Source organism: Anolis sagrei, chromosome X (assembly GCF_037176765.1).
Source record: "Anolis sagrei isolate rAnoSag1 chromosome X, rAnoSag1.mat, whole genome shotgun sequence".
Lineage (NCBI taxonomy): Eukaryota > Metazoa > Chordata > Lepidosauria > Squamata > Dactyloidae > Anolis > Anolis sagrei.
In genome coordinates this window covers 29146937-29161824 of record NC_090034.1, presented here as the reverse complement: position 1 = coordinate 29161824, position 14888 = coordinate 29146937, and the positions used below count along the sequence as shown (strand labels likewise).

At 44.4% G+C, this 14888-nt stretch overlaps 1 protein-coding gene across 9 annotated transcripts in view; it reads right to left on the bottom strand.

Annotated features, from left to right (window-relative positions):
- KCNN1 (potassium calcium-activated channel subfamily N member 1) overlaps positions 1-14888 on the bottom strand; it is a 54804-nt gene that overhangs the window by 20439 nt on the left and 19477 nt on the right. For all 9 annotated transcript variants that reach the window (XR_009631999.2, XM_067473046.1, XM_067473047.1 and 6 more), the window contains 2 exons: positions 14057-14152; positions 8098-8516 (listed from right to left, as the gene is read on the bottom strand). Coding sequence is in view for 8 of the 9 variants with exons in the window: in XM_067473046.1 (XP_067329147.1) it covers positions 8098-8516; positions 14057-14152 (515 nt within the window). In the remaining variant the exon portion in view is untranslated. The remainder of the gene's footprint in view (positions 1-8097; positions 8517-14056; positions 14153-14888) is intronic.

The following is a 14888-nucleotide window of genomic DNA, read 5'->3' as shown; positions in this document are numbered from 1 at the left end:
AGTCTTAAAATAACTGAAAATGACTCTTAATTGGTAATTTAATTGGTAATTTTGATAAAGAATACCACAACACTTGAAAACTGTGTCAGTACACTTTGAGAGAATTCAGGCTACATCAGTAATCTTCGATGGACACTCAGGGGTGCAAGTCCAGTCAATCTTTCTTGCCCCATTGTGCTTCTTATGTGTGTTTTCAAATATTTAAGAGTTGAAAACAACCTATATATAGGCATAGCAATGGGAACCTACTATCTGGAAAAGGGGAGGGGGGAGCAAGGAGGGAAAGGCCTCATCCCTCATTAGGAACCTACCTGTCTCCTCCCTCATGCTGAAGTCAAGAGCACCGGGGGGGGGGGGGGGGGTAGCAGCCTTAAATAATCTGAAGCTCCGCCCCAGTCAACCGCCTCCACCAAGTCTGGTCTCCTTCATGAAGGCCTTCAAATCCACCACCTTCCATGCCTTAGGTTTTGCCTGCCGATTATGGGTGGACCAACTTGGTTGCTTCCACTCTATCGGCTATTGCTGCAAGTAATGACAGTGTGAATAAATTGTCGAAATTGGCTCGAGATAGTGCTTGCAGTTCTGGAGGGACTTGTTTAATTTTTGCTTCTCATAGACTTAGCAGGGGGATTGGGTTAACCAGTTAACATTCATCAGGTCTTTTTAAACCTGAAAAAATGGGGGAGGGGTTGAACTCCTAACCCTCCCCCCTTGGCGACAGCCCTGGATCCTGGCCTTTAGTCCAGCTCACTGCCCACCTAGCAGATCGAAAACAGCTGTGAGTAGAGTAGAAAAAGATCTTGGAGTGCTCGTGGACGACATGAGCCAACAATCTTATGCGGTGGCAAAATAAAGCCAATGGGATTTTGGCCTACATCCAGGCCTGTAGCAAGGGGGGGGGGGGGTAGGGGTTCAACCCCCCCCCCGAAATGTTTCAGATTTTTTTTTAAAAAAACTGGTTTACTCATGAATTTTAACTGGTTAACCCAATCCACATGCTGCTAAGTCTATGAGATGCAAAAAATTAAGAGTCCCTCCCGAACTATCTCAAGCAAATATTGACAATTTATTTACACTGTCATTACTTGCAGCAATAGCCGATGTAGTGAAGCAACCAAGTTGGGTGTGTGTGTGTTGAATGCTCTCATTAAGGAGGCCAGACTTGGTGGAGGTGGTTGACAGGGGCGGAGCTGCACGCTATGTAAGGCTGCTCTGCTCCCTGCTATGTTCTTTGTGGGGATTGTGGCGCAGCTGGCGGAGTGTCACCCTGACCAAAGGTCATGAGTTCGAAGCCAGCCCGGGTTGGAGTGGGTTTCCAACCAATTGTGTGTAGCCTGTTGTCGACCTTTGCAACCCGAAAGACAATTGCATCTGTCAAGTAGGAAAATTAGGTACCACCATAAAAGTGTGGGGAGGCTGGATTAACTGATTTATGAGGCCATAAAGAAGACTCCGGCAAAGCATTCCAGCAGGGAAGTGTGTGGGGAATGCGGAGGTGCTTCATCAGTGTCGCAGATGGATGAGGAAAGCGACAGCTCCCCTGGTGGCCAGAAAAAGTTAAATAGCCTCTGTCTATGTCTGTATATGTTTGTATGTCAAAAATTGGCACTGAATGTTTGCCATATATGTGTACACTGAGTCCCCTGCGGGGTGAGGAGAAGGGCAGAATATAAAAGCTGTAAATAAATAAATAAATAAAATAGGAGGCAGGTTTCAACCCCCCCCCCCGTGAAATTTTCAACCCCCCCCCCCCAAAATTCAACCCCTCCCGAATTTTTTTTCTGGCTACGGCCCTGCCTACATCAATAGGAGTTGAGTGCCTAGATCCATGCTACCTGTCTATTCTATGCTGCCTTGATCAGACCACTTTACCTGGAATCACGCTGTGTCCAATTCTGGGCACCGCAATCAAAGGGAGGGGTTGACTCTAAGCTGGAATGTGTCCAAAAGAGGGCAACTCAAAGGATCAAGGGTGTAGAGAAAAGCCCTATGAGGAGCGGCTTAAAGAGCTGGGCATGTTTAGTCTGCAGAAGAGAAGACTGAGAGGAGACATGATGAGGGCCATGGCTCAAGATGCGAGGGGAAGTCATAGGGAGGAGGGAACAGGCTTGCTTTCTGCTGCCCTGGAGGACTAGGATGCAGAACAATGCCTTCAAACTACAGGAAAGAAAGGATATTCCACCTGAACATGAGGAAGAACTTCCTCACTGTGAGAAAAAGCTGTTAAGCAGTGGAACTCTCTCTCTGCCCTGGAGGCTCCTTCTTTGGAGGCTTTTAAACAGAGGCTGGATGGCCATCTGTCGGGCGTGATTTGAATGCGATTTTCCTGCTTCTTGGCACGGGGTTGGACCGCATGGCCCACAAGGTCTCTTCCAGCTCTATGATTCTAGATAAATAGGTACCGCTTAATGTGGGGAAATATTTTAATGGCACAATAAGGAAAATGCCGGCAATTCAATCAAAAAAGGAGGAAGTCTGTGAACAGGATTCTTCAAAATGGAGGATGGAGCGACAGCACACTGCCCCCCCCCCACCCCCGCTGAATGGAATCGAGCACAACCTCCAAGATGGCAAAAGCCTATATACTGTACTGTTGTCTGTCCTGTCTGCGTATAACTGCATTGAATGTTTGCCGTGTATGTGTTCTCAGTTCCCTTCGGGTGAGAAGGGTGGAATATAAATACTGCCAATCAATCAATTAATCAATCAGTTATGTCCCTTCTCACTAAGATTCTTTCCTTTTTTTTAAATTAAGGAAAAAATGATGGACACTCTCATTCTGCAAAGGCTCTTTCCTATCTTCTGTCTTTGTGGCAACCTTCCCAATATAGCAAAATAATAATAATAATAATAATAATAATAATAATAATAAAGAAATTCAGGAGACAACCAAATCTCAGCCAATCCGCTCCTGGTTTTGCTCTGAACTTTCTGGCAGAGGGATCTATCCAAAGGATAGAGCCTTGGATAGATTTAAAGGGCCGTTACGAACCGCTGTGCCTTTTTGGGCAGGTGGGAGGGGGAGCCAAGAGAGAAGAAGCAACCAGTGGTGTTATGGCTAAAAAAAACCCCTTAAAGATGGAGTCTAAAATGCTTTGGATGTTTAATAGAGTCTCGATTCAGAGTAGGCCAACTCAAGATTTGAAATACTTTGGATTATAATGGGGACAACGGGAGAAACAATCCACCGTTGATATGAGAATTGAGGCTGGAGAAGCCTAGGGAAGGGCCAGATGGATGTTGTAGTCCATAGCACCACTGGGTGCATGTGCTGAGGTTTCAGATCATGCACAAGGAAGGAGGGAAGAAGACGAGAAAAGGAGGAAGGTCAGGCCAGGCTACAAGGTCAGGCGAGTTCAAGCAAGGAAGTCAAAACAGCTAGAAGGTCAAGCCAGGTCAAGCCAGGCAAGCTGAGGCATTTAGGATTGCTGCTTTTCCCCTAGCAGGTCTGCCTTTGAATACATCATTTCCCCATCATTTTCAGGAAGCAGGTGGGTCTTTTAATGCATCATTTCCTGTTATTTTAAATTGGTTTTTAATGCATTATTTCCCCATCATTTTCAGGTGGCAGGTGGGTCTTTTAATACAACATTTCTCCCGTCTTTTCCAGGAAGCAGGTGGGTCTTTTAATACATCATTTCCCCACCATTTCCACATGGCAGGTGGGTCTTTTAATGCATTATTTCCTGTTATTTTAGATGGGTCTTTTAATACATTACTTTCCCATCATTTTCAGGCAGGAGGCGGGTCTTTTAATACATGATTTCCCCGTCATTTTCAAGAAGAATGAGTCTTTTAATACAATATTTCCTGTTAGTTTATATGGATCTTTTGATACAACATTTCCCCATCTTTTCCAGGAAGCATGTGGGTCTTTTAATACATTATTTCCCCGTCATTGTAGATGGGTCCTTTAATACATTATTTACCCATCTTTTCCAGGAATCAGATGGGTCTTGAAACACATTATTTTCCTATCATTGTTGATGGGCCTTTTAATACATTATTTCCCAATCATTTTTAGGAATCGGTCGGGTCTTTTAATAAATTATATCTCCATCATTTTTAGGCAGGAGGTGGGTCTTTTAATACATTATTTCCCTTTTTAATAATTATTTCCCCATCTTTTCCAGGAAGCAGGTGGGTCTTTTAATACATCATTTACCCTTATTTTAGATGGGTCTTTTATTACATGATTTTCCCAAAAGGAAAGGGGGCAATCAAAGAGGGAAAAGGTGGAATGGACATGGAGAAGAGGAACAATGGGAGGAGGCCAGACCGTCTTGGGCCAATTTGGAGATGTCACTGGATTGGGTTGCTTTCTCAGTGCCCCTTTTGCAGCGAATCCTAAGACCGTGTCCCGCTCCCACAGCGGCTCTAGGCCCAGACGGAGCATGCCCACCGCACAGGACTCACAGTTTGTCCCTACGAAAGGCACAGCAGGTAAGAGAGGAGAGGAGGGGGAAACAGAGACAAACAACAGCATGGTTACTGGGTCCGACTGGCACAACACGCGGCAGCCGGGCAAAGGGAACCGGCTCTTCCTCCCCTTGGAAAGGCTTGGGACATGGACTAAATCCATCCCAATGCCTCTGGTTCCGTTTTTAACCCATTGCCTTGGAGGAAAGTAGGCCAAATGGGTGGCGGCTCCCCTTTTTACAGGCCTTTGGGGAAACTATAGGCCAACCCACTGCCTGCCAAATTAAGGAAGGAGAAGTGAGAGAAAGCAAAGGAAGGAGAGGATGAAGGCGCGAATGAGGAAGAAGGAGGAGGAAACGAGAAAGAAATAGTAAAGAGGAAGAAAGAGACGTGAAAGAGGAGGGAGATAAAGAAAAGGAAAGAGATGAAGGAGGAGGGAACAAGGAAGAAGAAGTAAAGAAGAGGAAAGAGATGCAAAAGAGTAGGGAGAGGAAGAAAATGAAGGAGAGGAAGAAGGAGGGAACAAGGAAGAAGAGGCAAAGAGGAGAAAAGATGCAAAAGAGGAGGGATAGAAAGAAAAGGAAGGAGAGGAAGGAGGAGGGAACAAGGAAGAAGAAGTAAAGAAGAGGAAAGAGATGCAAAAGAGTAGGGAGAGGAAGAAAAGGAAGGAGAGGAAGAAGGAGGGAACAAGGAAGAAGATGCAAAGAGGAGAAAAGAGATGCAAAAGAGGAGGGGGAGAAAGAAAAGAAAGGAGAGGAAGAAGGAGGCAATGAGGAAGAAGTAAAGAAGAGGAAAAGGAAAAGAAAGGAACAAGCACAGAAGGAAGGGAAGGAAAAGAAGGGGAAGGGGAAAAAGGAGAAAGGGAAGTAGCAGAAGAGGGAATAAATGAGAAGACATGGGGAAATAGGAAGAACAAAAGAAGGGTAAAAAGGGAGAAGAGGTGGAAAAGAGCAAGAAGGTAAAGGAAGAAATGGAAGGGGGAGGAAGAAGGAGGAGAGAAGGAAGAGGAAGGAGGAAAAAGAGGAGGAAAAGAAAGAGTGGAAAGGAAGAAGAGAAGACATGAAAGAAGGGAAAGGGGAAATAAATAAGAAAAAGAAAGAAACTGGGAAATGGGAAGGACAAGAGAATAAAGGTGGAAGGATGACGACAAAGCGGTTTCTATGTGATAGATAGATAGATAGAGAGACAGATAGATAGATTGATGATAGATAGGATTGAGATAGATAGGATTCACATTGATAGATATTAGATACCGTTGATATCGATCTATGTATCTCATTCCTATCTATAATCTATCTAGCTATCTATGTATCTCAATACTCAGTTCTTGTGGGTTTTTTCGGGCTATATGGCCATGTTCTAGAGGCATTTCTCCTGACGTTTCGCCTGCATCTATGGCAAGCTTCCTCAGAGGTGAGGTCTGCTGGAGCTGGGAAAAAAGGGGTTTATATATCTGTGGAAAGACAGGCTGAGACAAAAGGCTTTTGTAAGTTGGGCTAGGTGTGAATCTTTTCAATTGACCACCTTGATTAGCATACAATAGGCTGACTGTGCCTGGAGCAAACTCTTCTTGAAAGGTGATTAGATGTCCCTGCCTGTTTTTCTCTCTGCTGTTTTAATTTTAGAATTTTTTAATACTGGTATTCTAAAAAAATTCTAAAAAAAAATTCTAAAATTCTAAAAAAAAAAAAAAATCTAAAAAAAATTCTAAAAAAATTCTAAAATTAATACAGCAGAGAGAAAAACAGGCAGGGACATCTAATCACCTTTCAAGAAGAGTTTGCTCCAGGCACAGTCAGCCCATTGTATGCTAATCAAGGTGGTCAATTGAAAAGATTCACACCTAGCCCAACTTACAAAAGCCTTTTGTCTCACCCTGGTCTTTCCAGATATATAAACCCCTTTTTTCCCAGTTCCAGCAGACCTCACCTCTGAGGAAGCTTGCCATAGATGCAGGCGAAACGTCAGGAGAAATGCCTCTAGAACATGGCCATATAGCCCGAAAAAACCCACAAGAACTGAGTGATTCCGGCCATGAAAGCCTTCGACAATATTACTATCTAATATTTATTTCAATCCTATATCATCTACATACCTACCTATGTATCTCAAACCTATCTATCATATATCTAGCTCAATTGTATCTATCATATATGGATGACCATCTGTTGGGAAGAATTGAGTGGTGCCTGATAGATAGGATTGAGAGACATAGGCATAGATAAGGAGATAGATAGATAGATAGGATTGAGATAGATAGGATTGAAAAAGATAGATAGATGATAGATAAGATTGAGATAGATAGATAGATAGATAGATAGATAGATAGATAGATAGAATGATAGATACACAGGTTCGCAGCTTGGGAGTGATCCTGGACTCATCGCTGAGCCTGGAACCCCAGGTCTCAGCGGTGACCAGGGGAGCATTTGCACAGTTAAAGCTTGTGCGCAAGCTGCGCGCATACCTTGGAAAGTCTGACTTGGCCATGTTAGTCCACACTCTGGTTACATCCCATATAGACTACTGCAATGCGCTCTATATGGGGTTGCCTTTGAAGACTGTCTGGAAGCTTCAATTGGTCTAACGGATGGCAGCCAGATTACTAACAGGAACAGCGCTCAGGGAACATGCAACTCCTCTGCTGCGCCAGCTCCACTGGCTGCCAGTTTGCTACCGGGCACAATTCAAAGTGCTGGCTTTAGCCTATAAAGCCCTAAACGGTTCTGGCCCAACTTACCTGTCCGAACACATCTCTCCTTGTGAACCATCTAGAACGTTAAGATCGTCTGGGGAGGGCCTGCTCTCGACTCTGTCTGTGTCTCAAATACATTTGGCAGGGACGAGAGACAGGACCTTCTCAGTGGTGGCCCCTCGGCTATGGAACGTCCTTCCTAGGGACATTAGATTGGCTCCCTCCCTTTTGATCTTCCAAAGAAAGTCAAGCAGGCATTTGAAAAGGCAGTGTAATAGACATTGGATTATGGAACAATTGGATTATGAGTTTGGATTACGTTTTTATCTAGGAGATGAAATGACTTATTTTTACTATTGCTGTGGTCTTAATTGATATGTTCATTGCTTTTAAATGTTTTTAATGTTTTTATGATGTTGTTGGCATTGAATTGTTGCCTTGTGAACCACCTCAAGTCGGTAAATCTTGCCAAAAGGTTGAAGCCCAGGTCAGGATGAGCTCCTGGCCTTTAGCCCAGCTTCTGCCTAGCAGTTTCGAAAACAGCAATGTGTGTAGATAAATAGGTACCACTTAAGTGGGAAGGCATTTAAGGCACTCATAAGGAAATGCCAGAAAAATGCCGGTGATTCGATCATGGAGGAAGTTTACAAACAAAGCTCTTCAGCAGGGAAACTGGAGTGACAGCACCCCCCTGTGGCCGGAACCAAGCACAAGCCTCCAAGATGCCGAAGATAGGAAAAGCCTCTATATACCTCTATCTATATACAGTTATCTGTCTGGTCACTGTTTAACGGCACTGAATGTTTGCCATATATGTGTTCTGTGATCTGCCCTGAGCCCCCTTAAATAGACAGATAGATAGATAGATAGATAGATAGATAGATAGATGATAGGACTGGGATAGTTAGATGATAGATAGGATTGAGATAGATAGATTGATTGATTGATTATAGGGGTCCTCCTCTTATGGGGCGCTGTCTGACCTCTCGCAGACGCGGACGGTCCAGGCAGCGATGATCCAGGAGGAGATGCTGAAGACGAGGAGGACGGTGCCAGGGCAGATGGTCATGAGGGTCTTCATGACAAAGCGAGTGTTGAAGTTGATCTTGTTGAGGGCCCCGATGCTGCGGGAGGAGGCGTCGGTGAAGAGCTTGCTGTGCAGCAGCATCACCCGCCCAATTAGGTAGAGGCGCAGGAACATGGGAATGGAGAGCACCACGTCCACGTCGGTCTGGGCCTCTGAGGTGCTGTAGCTGAAGGCCAGGCGTGCCGTCCAGGTGAAGAAGTACTGGCCCGGCACAGGGTGCACCGCGCACACCAGCAGCTCTAGCCCAATGAAGAAGATGCGCTCATAGGTCATAGCAATGCGCCAGTCGTCCGCTCCATTGTCCACCATGAAGAGCTGCAGCGGCAGGAGGGAGGGAAGAGAGGAGGAAGGGAAGGAAGGGAGGGAGAGACGAAGGAAGGAAGGAAGGAAGGAAGGAGAGAAGAAAAGGAAGGGAAAGAGGAAGGAAGGAAGGAAGGGAAGAAGGACAGACAGAAGGAAGGAAGGAAGGGAGGAAGGAAGGAAGGAAAGAAGGGAGGGATGGAGGGAGAATAGATGGAAAGAAGCAAGGAAGGAAGAGAGGAAGGAGGGAGGGAAGGAAGAAAGGAAGGAAAGGAAATAGGGAAGGGAGGGAGGGAGGGAGGGAGGGAGGGAGGGAGGGAGGGAGGAAGGAAGGAAGGAAGGAAGGAAGGATGGAAGGACAGAAGAAAAGGAAGGGAAAGAGGAAGGAAGGAAGGAAGGGAAGAAGGACAGACAGAAGGAAGGAAGGAAGGGAGGAAGGAAGGAAAGAAGGGAGGGATGGAGGGAGAATAGATGGAAAGAAGCAAGGAAGGAAGAGAGGAAGGAGGGAGGGAAGGAAGAAAGGAAGGAAAGGAAATAGGGAAGGGAGGGAGGGTGGGAGGAACGAAGGAAGGAAGGAAGGAAGGAAGGAAGGAAGGAAGGAAGGAAGGACAGAAGAAAAGGAAGGGAAAGAGGAAGGAAGGAAGGAAGGAAGGAAGGGAAGAAGGACGGACAGAAGGAAGGAAGGAAGGAAGGAAGGAAGGAAGGAAGGAAGGAAGGAGAGAAGGGAGGGATGGTGGGAGAATAGATAGAAAGAAGCAAGGAAGTAAGAGAGGAAGGAGGGAAGGAAGGAAGAAAGGAAGGAAAGGAAATAAGGAAGGGAGGGAGGGAGGTAGGAAGGAAGGAAGGAAGGAAGGAAGGAAGGAAGGAAGGAAGGAAGGAGAGAAGAAAAGGAAGGGAAAGAGGAAGGAAGGGAAGACGGACAGAAGGAAGGAAGGAAGGAAGGAAGGAAGGAAGGAAGGAAGGAAGGAAGGAGAGAAGGAAGGGAGGGAGGAGAGAAAAAGGGAGGGAGGACAGATGAATATAAGGAAGGAAGAAGAGTGAGGAAGGAAGGAAGGAAGGAAGGAAGGAAGGGAAAGAAGAAGGGAAGGAGGAAGGAAGGAGAGAAAGATGGGAGGGAGGGAAGAAAGAAGGAAGGAAGAAGCAGGGAGGAAAGGGAAATAAAATTTATTATTATTATTGTTTAATCATATTATTATTATTTGAAACATAACAAGATTAGTACACAGCAAAGAAGATAACTCTGCTGGCTGTTGTATTGGATCACACGTCGGACACTTCCCAAGTGTCTAAGACTGTGTGATTTATCAGCAAATAATGCATGCAGATCCCAGTAGGGTGGCCTTTTGCAGCTGGCAGATGGTAATTTTGTCAGCGCCCATTGTGTTTAAGTGCAAGCCAAGATCTTGAGGCACTACACCCAGTGTGCCAGTCACCACTGGGACCACCTTGACTGGCTTGTGCCAGAGTCTTTGCAGTTCAATCTTTAAATCCTCATGTCAGCTTTTACAGTTGTTTCTCTTCAATCCTACTGTCACCTGGGATTGCAACGATCCATACTTTGTTTTTTAACATGATTGTGAGGTCAGGAGTATTGTGGTCCAAAACTCCCAGAGTAGTTTGACGTGTTCATTTTCTGTAACTTTTTCAGGCTTGTGGCCCCACCAGTTTTTTGTCGCAGGCAGATAATAATAATAATAATAATAATAATAATAATAATAATAATCTTTATTTGTACCCCGCTACCATCTCCCCAGGGGACTCGGTGCGGCTTACATGAGGCCGAGTCCATAATACATCAATAAACAAAACATCAAATAAAACAGTCAATACAATACAATTCATATAGAATCATAGAATCATAGAATCAAAGAGTTGGAAGAGACCTCATGGGCCATCCAGTCCAACCCCATTCTGCCAAGAAGCAGGAATATTGCATTCAAATCACCCCTGACAAATGGCCATCCAGCCTCTGCTTAAAAGCTTCCAAAGAAGGAGCCTCCATCACACTCCGGGGCAGAGAGCTCCACTGCTGAATGGCTCTCACAGTCAGGAAGTTCTTCCTAATGTTCAGATGGAATCTCCTCTCTTGTAGTTTGAAGCCATTATTCCGCGTCCTAGTCTCCAAGGAAGCAGAAAACAAGCTTGCTCCCTCCTCCCTGTGGCTTCCTCTCACATATTTATACATGGCTATCATATCTCCTCTCAGCCTTCTCTTCTTCAGGCTAAACATGCCCAGTTCTCTAAGCCGCTCTTCATAGGGCTTGTTCTCCAGACCCTTGATCATTTTAGTCGCCCTCCTCTGGACACATTCCAGCTTGTCAATATCTCTCTTGAATTGTGGTGCCCAGAATTGGACACAATATTCCAGATGTGGTCTAACCAAAGCAGAATAGAGGGGTAGCATTACTTCCTTAGATCTAGACACTATGCTCCTATTGATGCAGGCCAAAATCCCATTGGCTTTTTTTGCCGCCACATCACATTGTTGGCTCATGTTTAACTTGTTGTCCACGAGGACTCCAAGATGTTTTTCACACGTACTGCTCTCGAGCCAGGCGTCACCCATTCTGTATCTTTGCATTTCATTTTTTCTGCCAAAGTGGAGTATCTTGCATTTGTCACTGTTGAACTTCATTTTGTTAGTTTTGGCCCATCTCTCTAATCTGTCAAGATCGTTTTGAATCCTGCTCCTGTCCTCTGGACTATTGGCTATCCCTCCCAATTTGGTGTCGTCTGCAAACTTGATGATCATGCCTTCTAGCCCTTCATCTAAGTCATTAATAAAGATGTTGAACAGGACCGAGCCCAGGACGGAACCCTGCGGCACTCCGCTCGTCACTTCTTTCCAAGATGAAGAGGAAGCATTAGTGAGCACTCTCTGTGTTCGTCCACTTAACCAATTACAGATCCACCTCACCGTAGTTTTGCCTAGCCCACATTGGACTAGTTTCCTTGCCAGAAGGTCATGGGGGACCTTGTCGAAGGCCTTACTGAAATCCAGGTACGCTACATCCACGGCATTTCCCACATCTACCCAGCTTGTAACTCTATCGAAGAAAGAGATCAGATTAGTCTGGCATGACTTGTTTTTGAGAATTCCATGTTGACTATTAGCGATGACTGCATTTGTTTCTAAATGTTTGCAGACCGCTTCCTTAACAATCTTTTCCAGAATCTTGCCCGGTATTGACGTGAGGCTGACCGGAAGGTAGTTGTTTGGGTCATCCTTTTTTCCCTTCTTGAAGATTGGGACCACATTGGCCCTCCTCCAATCTGCTGGAACTTCTCCCGTTCTCCAAGAACTCTCAAAGATGGTTGCCAATGGTTCCGAAATGACTTCCGCTAGTTCCTTCAATACTCTGGGGTGTAGTTGATCTGGCCCTGGGGACTTGAACTCATTAAGAGCGGCCAGGTATTCCTGGACGACTTCTTCCCCAATTTGGGATTGGATGTCCTCCAATTCCTCATCCACTCCATCTTATTGAGGTTGAAGACTCTCTTTTTGTGAGAAGACTGAGGCAAAGAAGGCATTAAGTAGTTCTGCCTTTTCCCTGTCCCCTGTCAGCATTGCCCCACATAAATCACATAAATCACATAAACAAAAAATAAGCAATAAACAATCAACAGTGGCATACAACATGTTAAAAACCAATGGCCGGGCTAAATGTAATAGATTAAAATTAAAATAATGCTGACATGATGTGAAAATTTTCAGAGAGAATTGAGGGAATGCAGTCAGTCCTAAATCACTGGTAAAGTGTATCTGAGGGCATATTGCTGAGAGTTTTCCTTATTCTGGGAAGGCACACTGGAACAACCATGTTTTCAGGCTCCTCCTAAAGACTGCCAGAGTTGGGGCATGTCTGATATCCCTGGGAAGAGAGTTCCAGAGTCGAGGGGCCACCACCGAGAAGGCCCTCTCCCTCATCCCCACCAATCGCGCCTGCGAAGGAGGTGGGAGCATGAGCAGGGCCTCTCCAGATGATCAAAGAGATCGTGTGGGTTCATACACAGAAATGCAGTCGCGCAGATAGGCGGGTCCCAAACCGTTTAGGGCTTTGCAGGTCAAACCTGCACCTTGAACTGGGACCGGAAAATGAACATCAGCCAATGGAGCTCCTTAAACAAGAGGGTTGACTACTCTCTGTAAGAAGCACCAGTTAGTAACCTGGCTGCCACCCATTGTACCAATTGAAATTTCCGGGCTGTTTTCAAGGGCAGCCCCACAGTATTTGTGGCACAAGTTCCAATGAATCATCTGAGTAACGGTGTTGTGCCTCTGTTTGTAGTTTGTCTGCGTGATCTTCTTGCAGCAGCTGAGGATGTGATCTATTGTTTCATCTGCTTCCTTGCAGAGTCTACATTTGGGATTTGTTGATGACTTTTCAATTCTGGCTTTGATGGCATTTGTTCTAATGGCTTGTTCTTGGGCTGCCAGAATCAGGCCCTCCGCCTCCTTTTTCAAAGTTCCATGTGTGAGCCACAGCCATGTTTTTTCTTTGTCAATTTGGCTCTCAAATTTTCCCAGGAACTGTCCATGGAGAGCCTTCTTTTGCCACTTTTCTCTTCTGCTCTGCATTGTATTATTACGGTATTCCCTCTTTTTCTTTTGCACTTGAAGCGGTTTACTACTATTGACTTCCATCAATGTTGGTTCTTGACTGCCTTTCACATAATCTGCCAGTGTGTGTTTCTCTTCTTCTACTGTTTCACTTGCAGAAGCCCTCTGCCTCCTGATTTTCTGGGCAGGTCAAGTCTGTCGACATCACTACGTGGGTGTCAGGAGTCGTGGGCTGTCATCAGTTTCCTTGTTTTTCTGTCCAGATCATCCAGTTCTGCTTGTGTCCAGTTCACAATCCCAGCAGTGTATCTAATGACGGGGATGGCCCAGGTGTTGAGAGCCTTGATCGTATTTTCGCCATTTAATTTACTCTTCAAAATATTTCTGACCCGTTGGACATATTCTTTGCTGACCACACTTTTCACCTGCCCATGCTTGATATTGTCCAACTGTAGTATACTCAGATATTTATAGGCTTCAGTCTGATTGTATTTTATGGTTTGTCCATTTGGCATCTCTATGCCCTCGCTGTGAATAATTTTCCCTTTCTTTAATGCCAATGTGGCACATTTGTCTAGGCTGAACTCCATATGAAGTCAGTGCTGAAGATTCTGACTGTGTTGGTCAGTGACTGGATTTCAAACAACTCAATTTTCCATTGTTTCATTGCATTATTATTATTATTATTATTATTATTATTATTATTATTATCTCCGCCGGCCCAATTTTTAGCTGGTATATTATTATTGTTGTTGTTGTTGTTGTTGTTGTTGTTGTTATTATTATTATTATTTTAATCATATTATTATTGTTGTTGTTATTATTTAATCCTCTGTCATTCCACTTTTTGGCTAGTATTAAAATGTACCAGCTAAATAAAATGTATTATTATTATGATTATTTAATCAGTCTTCTGCCACCCTACTTTTCAGTTGGTATTAAAATGTTCTGGTGAAATAAAAAACATTATTATTATTATTTCCAAAAGCTTTACCTGGATCTCCCTCGCATGGTACATAATGATGAGCCCCAAAAGGATGATGGTAGACAAGCTGATAAGGCATTTCAGGGCAAAGGAATATGAAGACTCCTGGCAAAGAAAAGGAAAAAGAAAAGATAGAAAAAGAGAGTCAGAAGGAAGAGAGAGATCCTTTCTCTGAGCAACACTGTCTATTTTAAATGAGCCCCTTTGTTCGGAAGCACGAGGCCTGACATGGCCGTCTTTTGGAGACGAATGTGAAACAAATGTCAAAATTCTATTTTAAATCAGCCTTTGTGTTTCGAGACATAGAGGAAAGTCACCTTGCTAGCTCTAAATGTACAAGTAGAGCATGGATAGGCCTCCATCAGGAGATGGGGACTCTGTGTGTGTGTGTGTGTGTATCTATATCTATATCTTGTCTATCATACCTATGATTGGATGGCCATCTGTTAGAAGGGTTTGATTGTGTCTTGGACTGGATGGCCCTTGGAATGATATACCTATCATCTATCTATCTCAATCCTATCTATCATCTATTGATCTATCTCAGTCCTTTCTATCATAAACGGATATATTTCAATCATATATTCTATCTATCTATCTCCTATTATCTATTTATTGATCTATATCAATCCCATCTATCATCTATTGATCTATCTCAATCCTATCCATCATCTATTTACCTATCTCAATCCTATCTATCATCTATTGGTCTATCTCAATCTTATAATACATCTATCTATCTATCTACCTACCTACCTACCTACCTACCTACCTACCTATCTGTTATGCATCAATCTCAATCCTCCCTCTGCTCTCTCTGGCTGGAGGTCCCCCCCCCCCC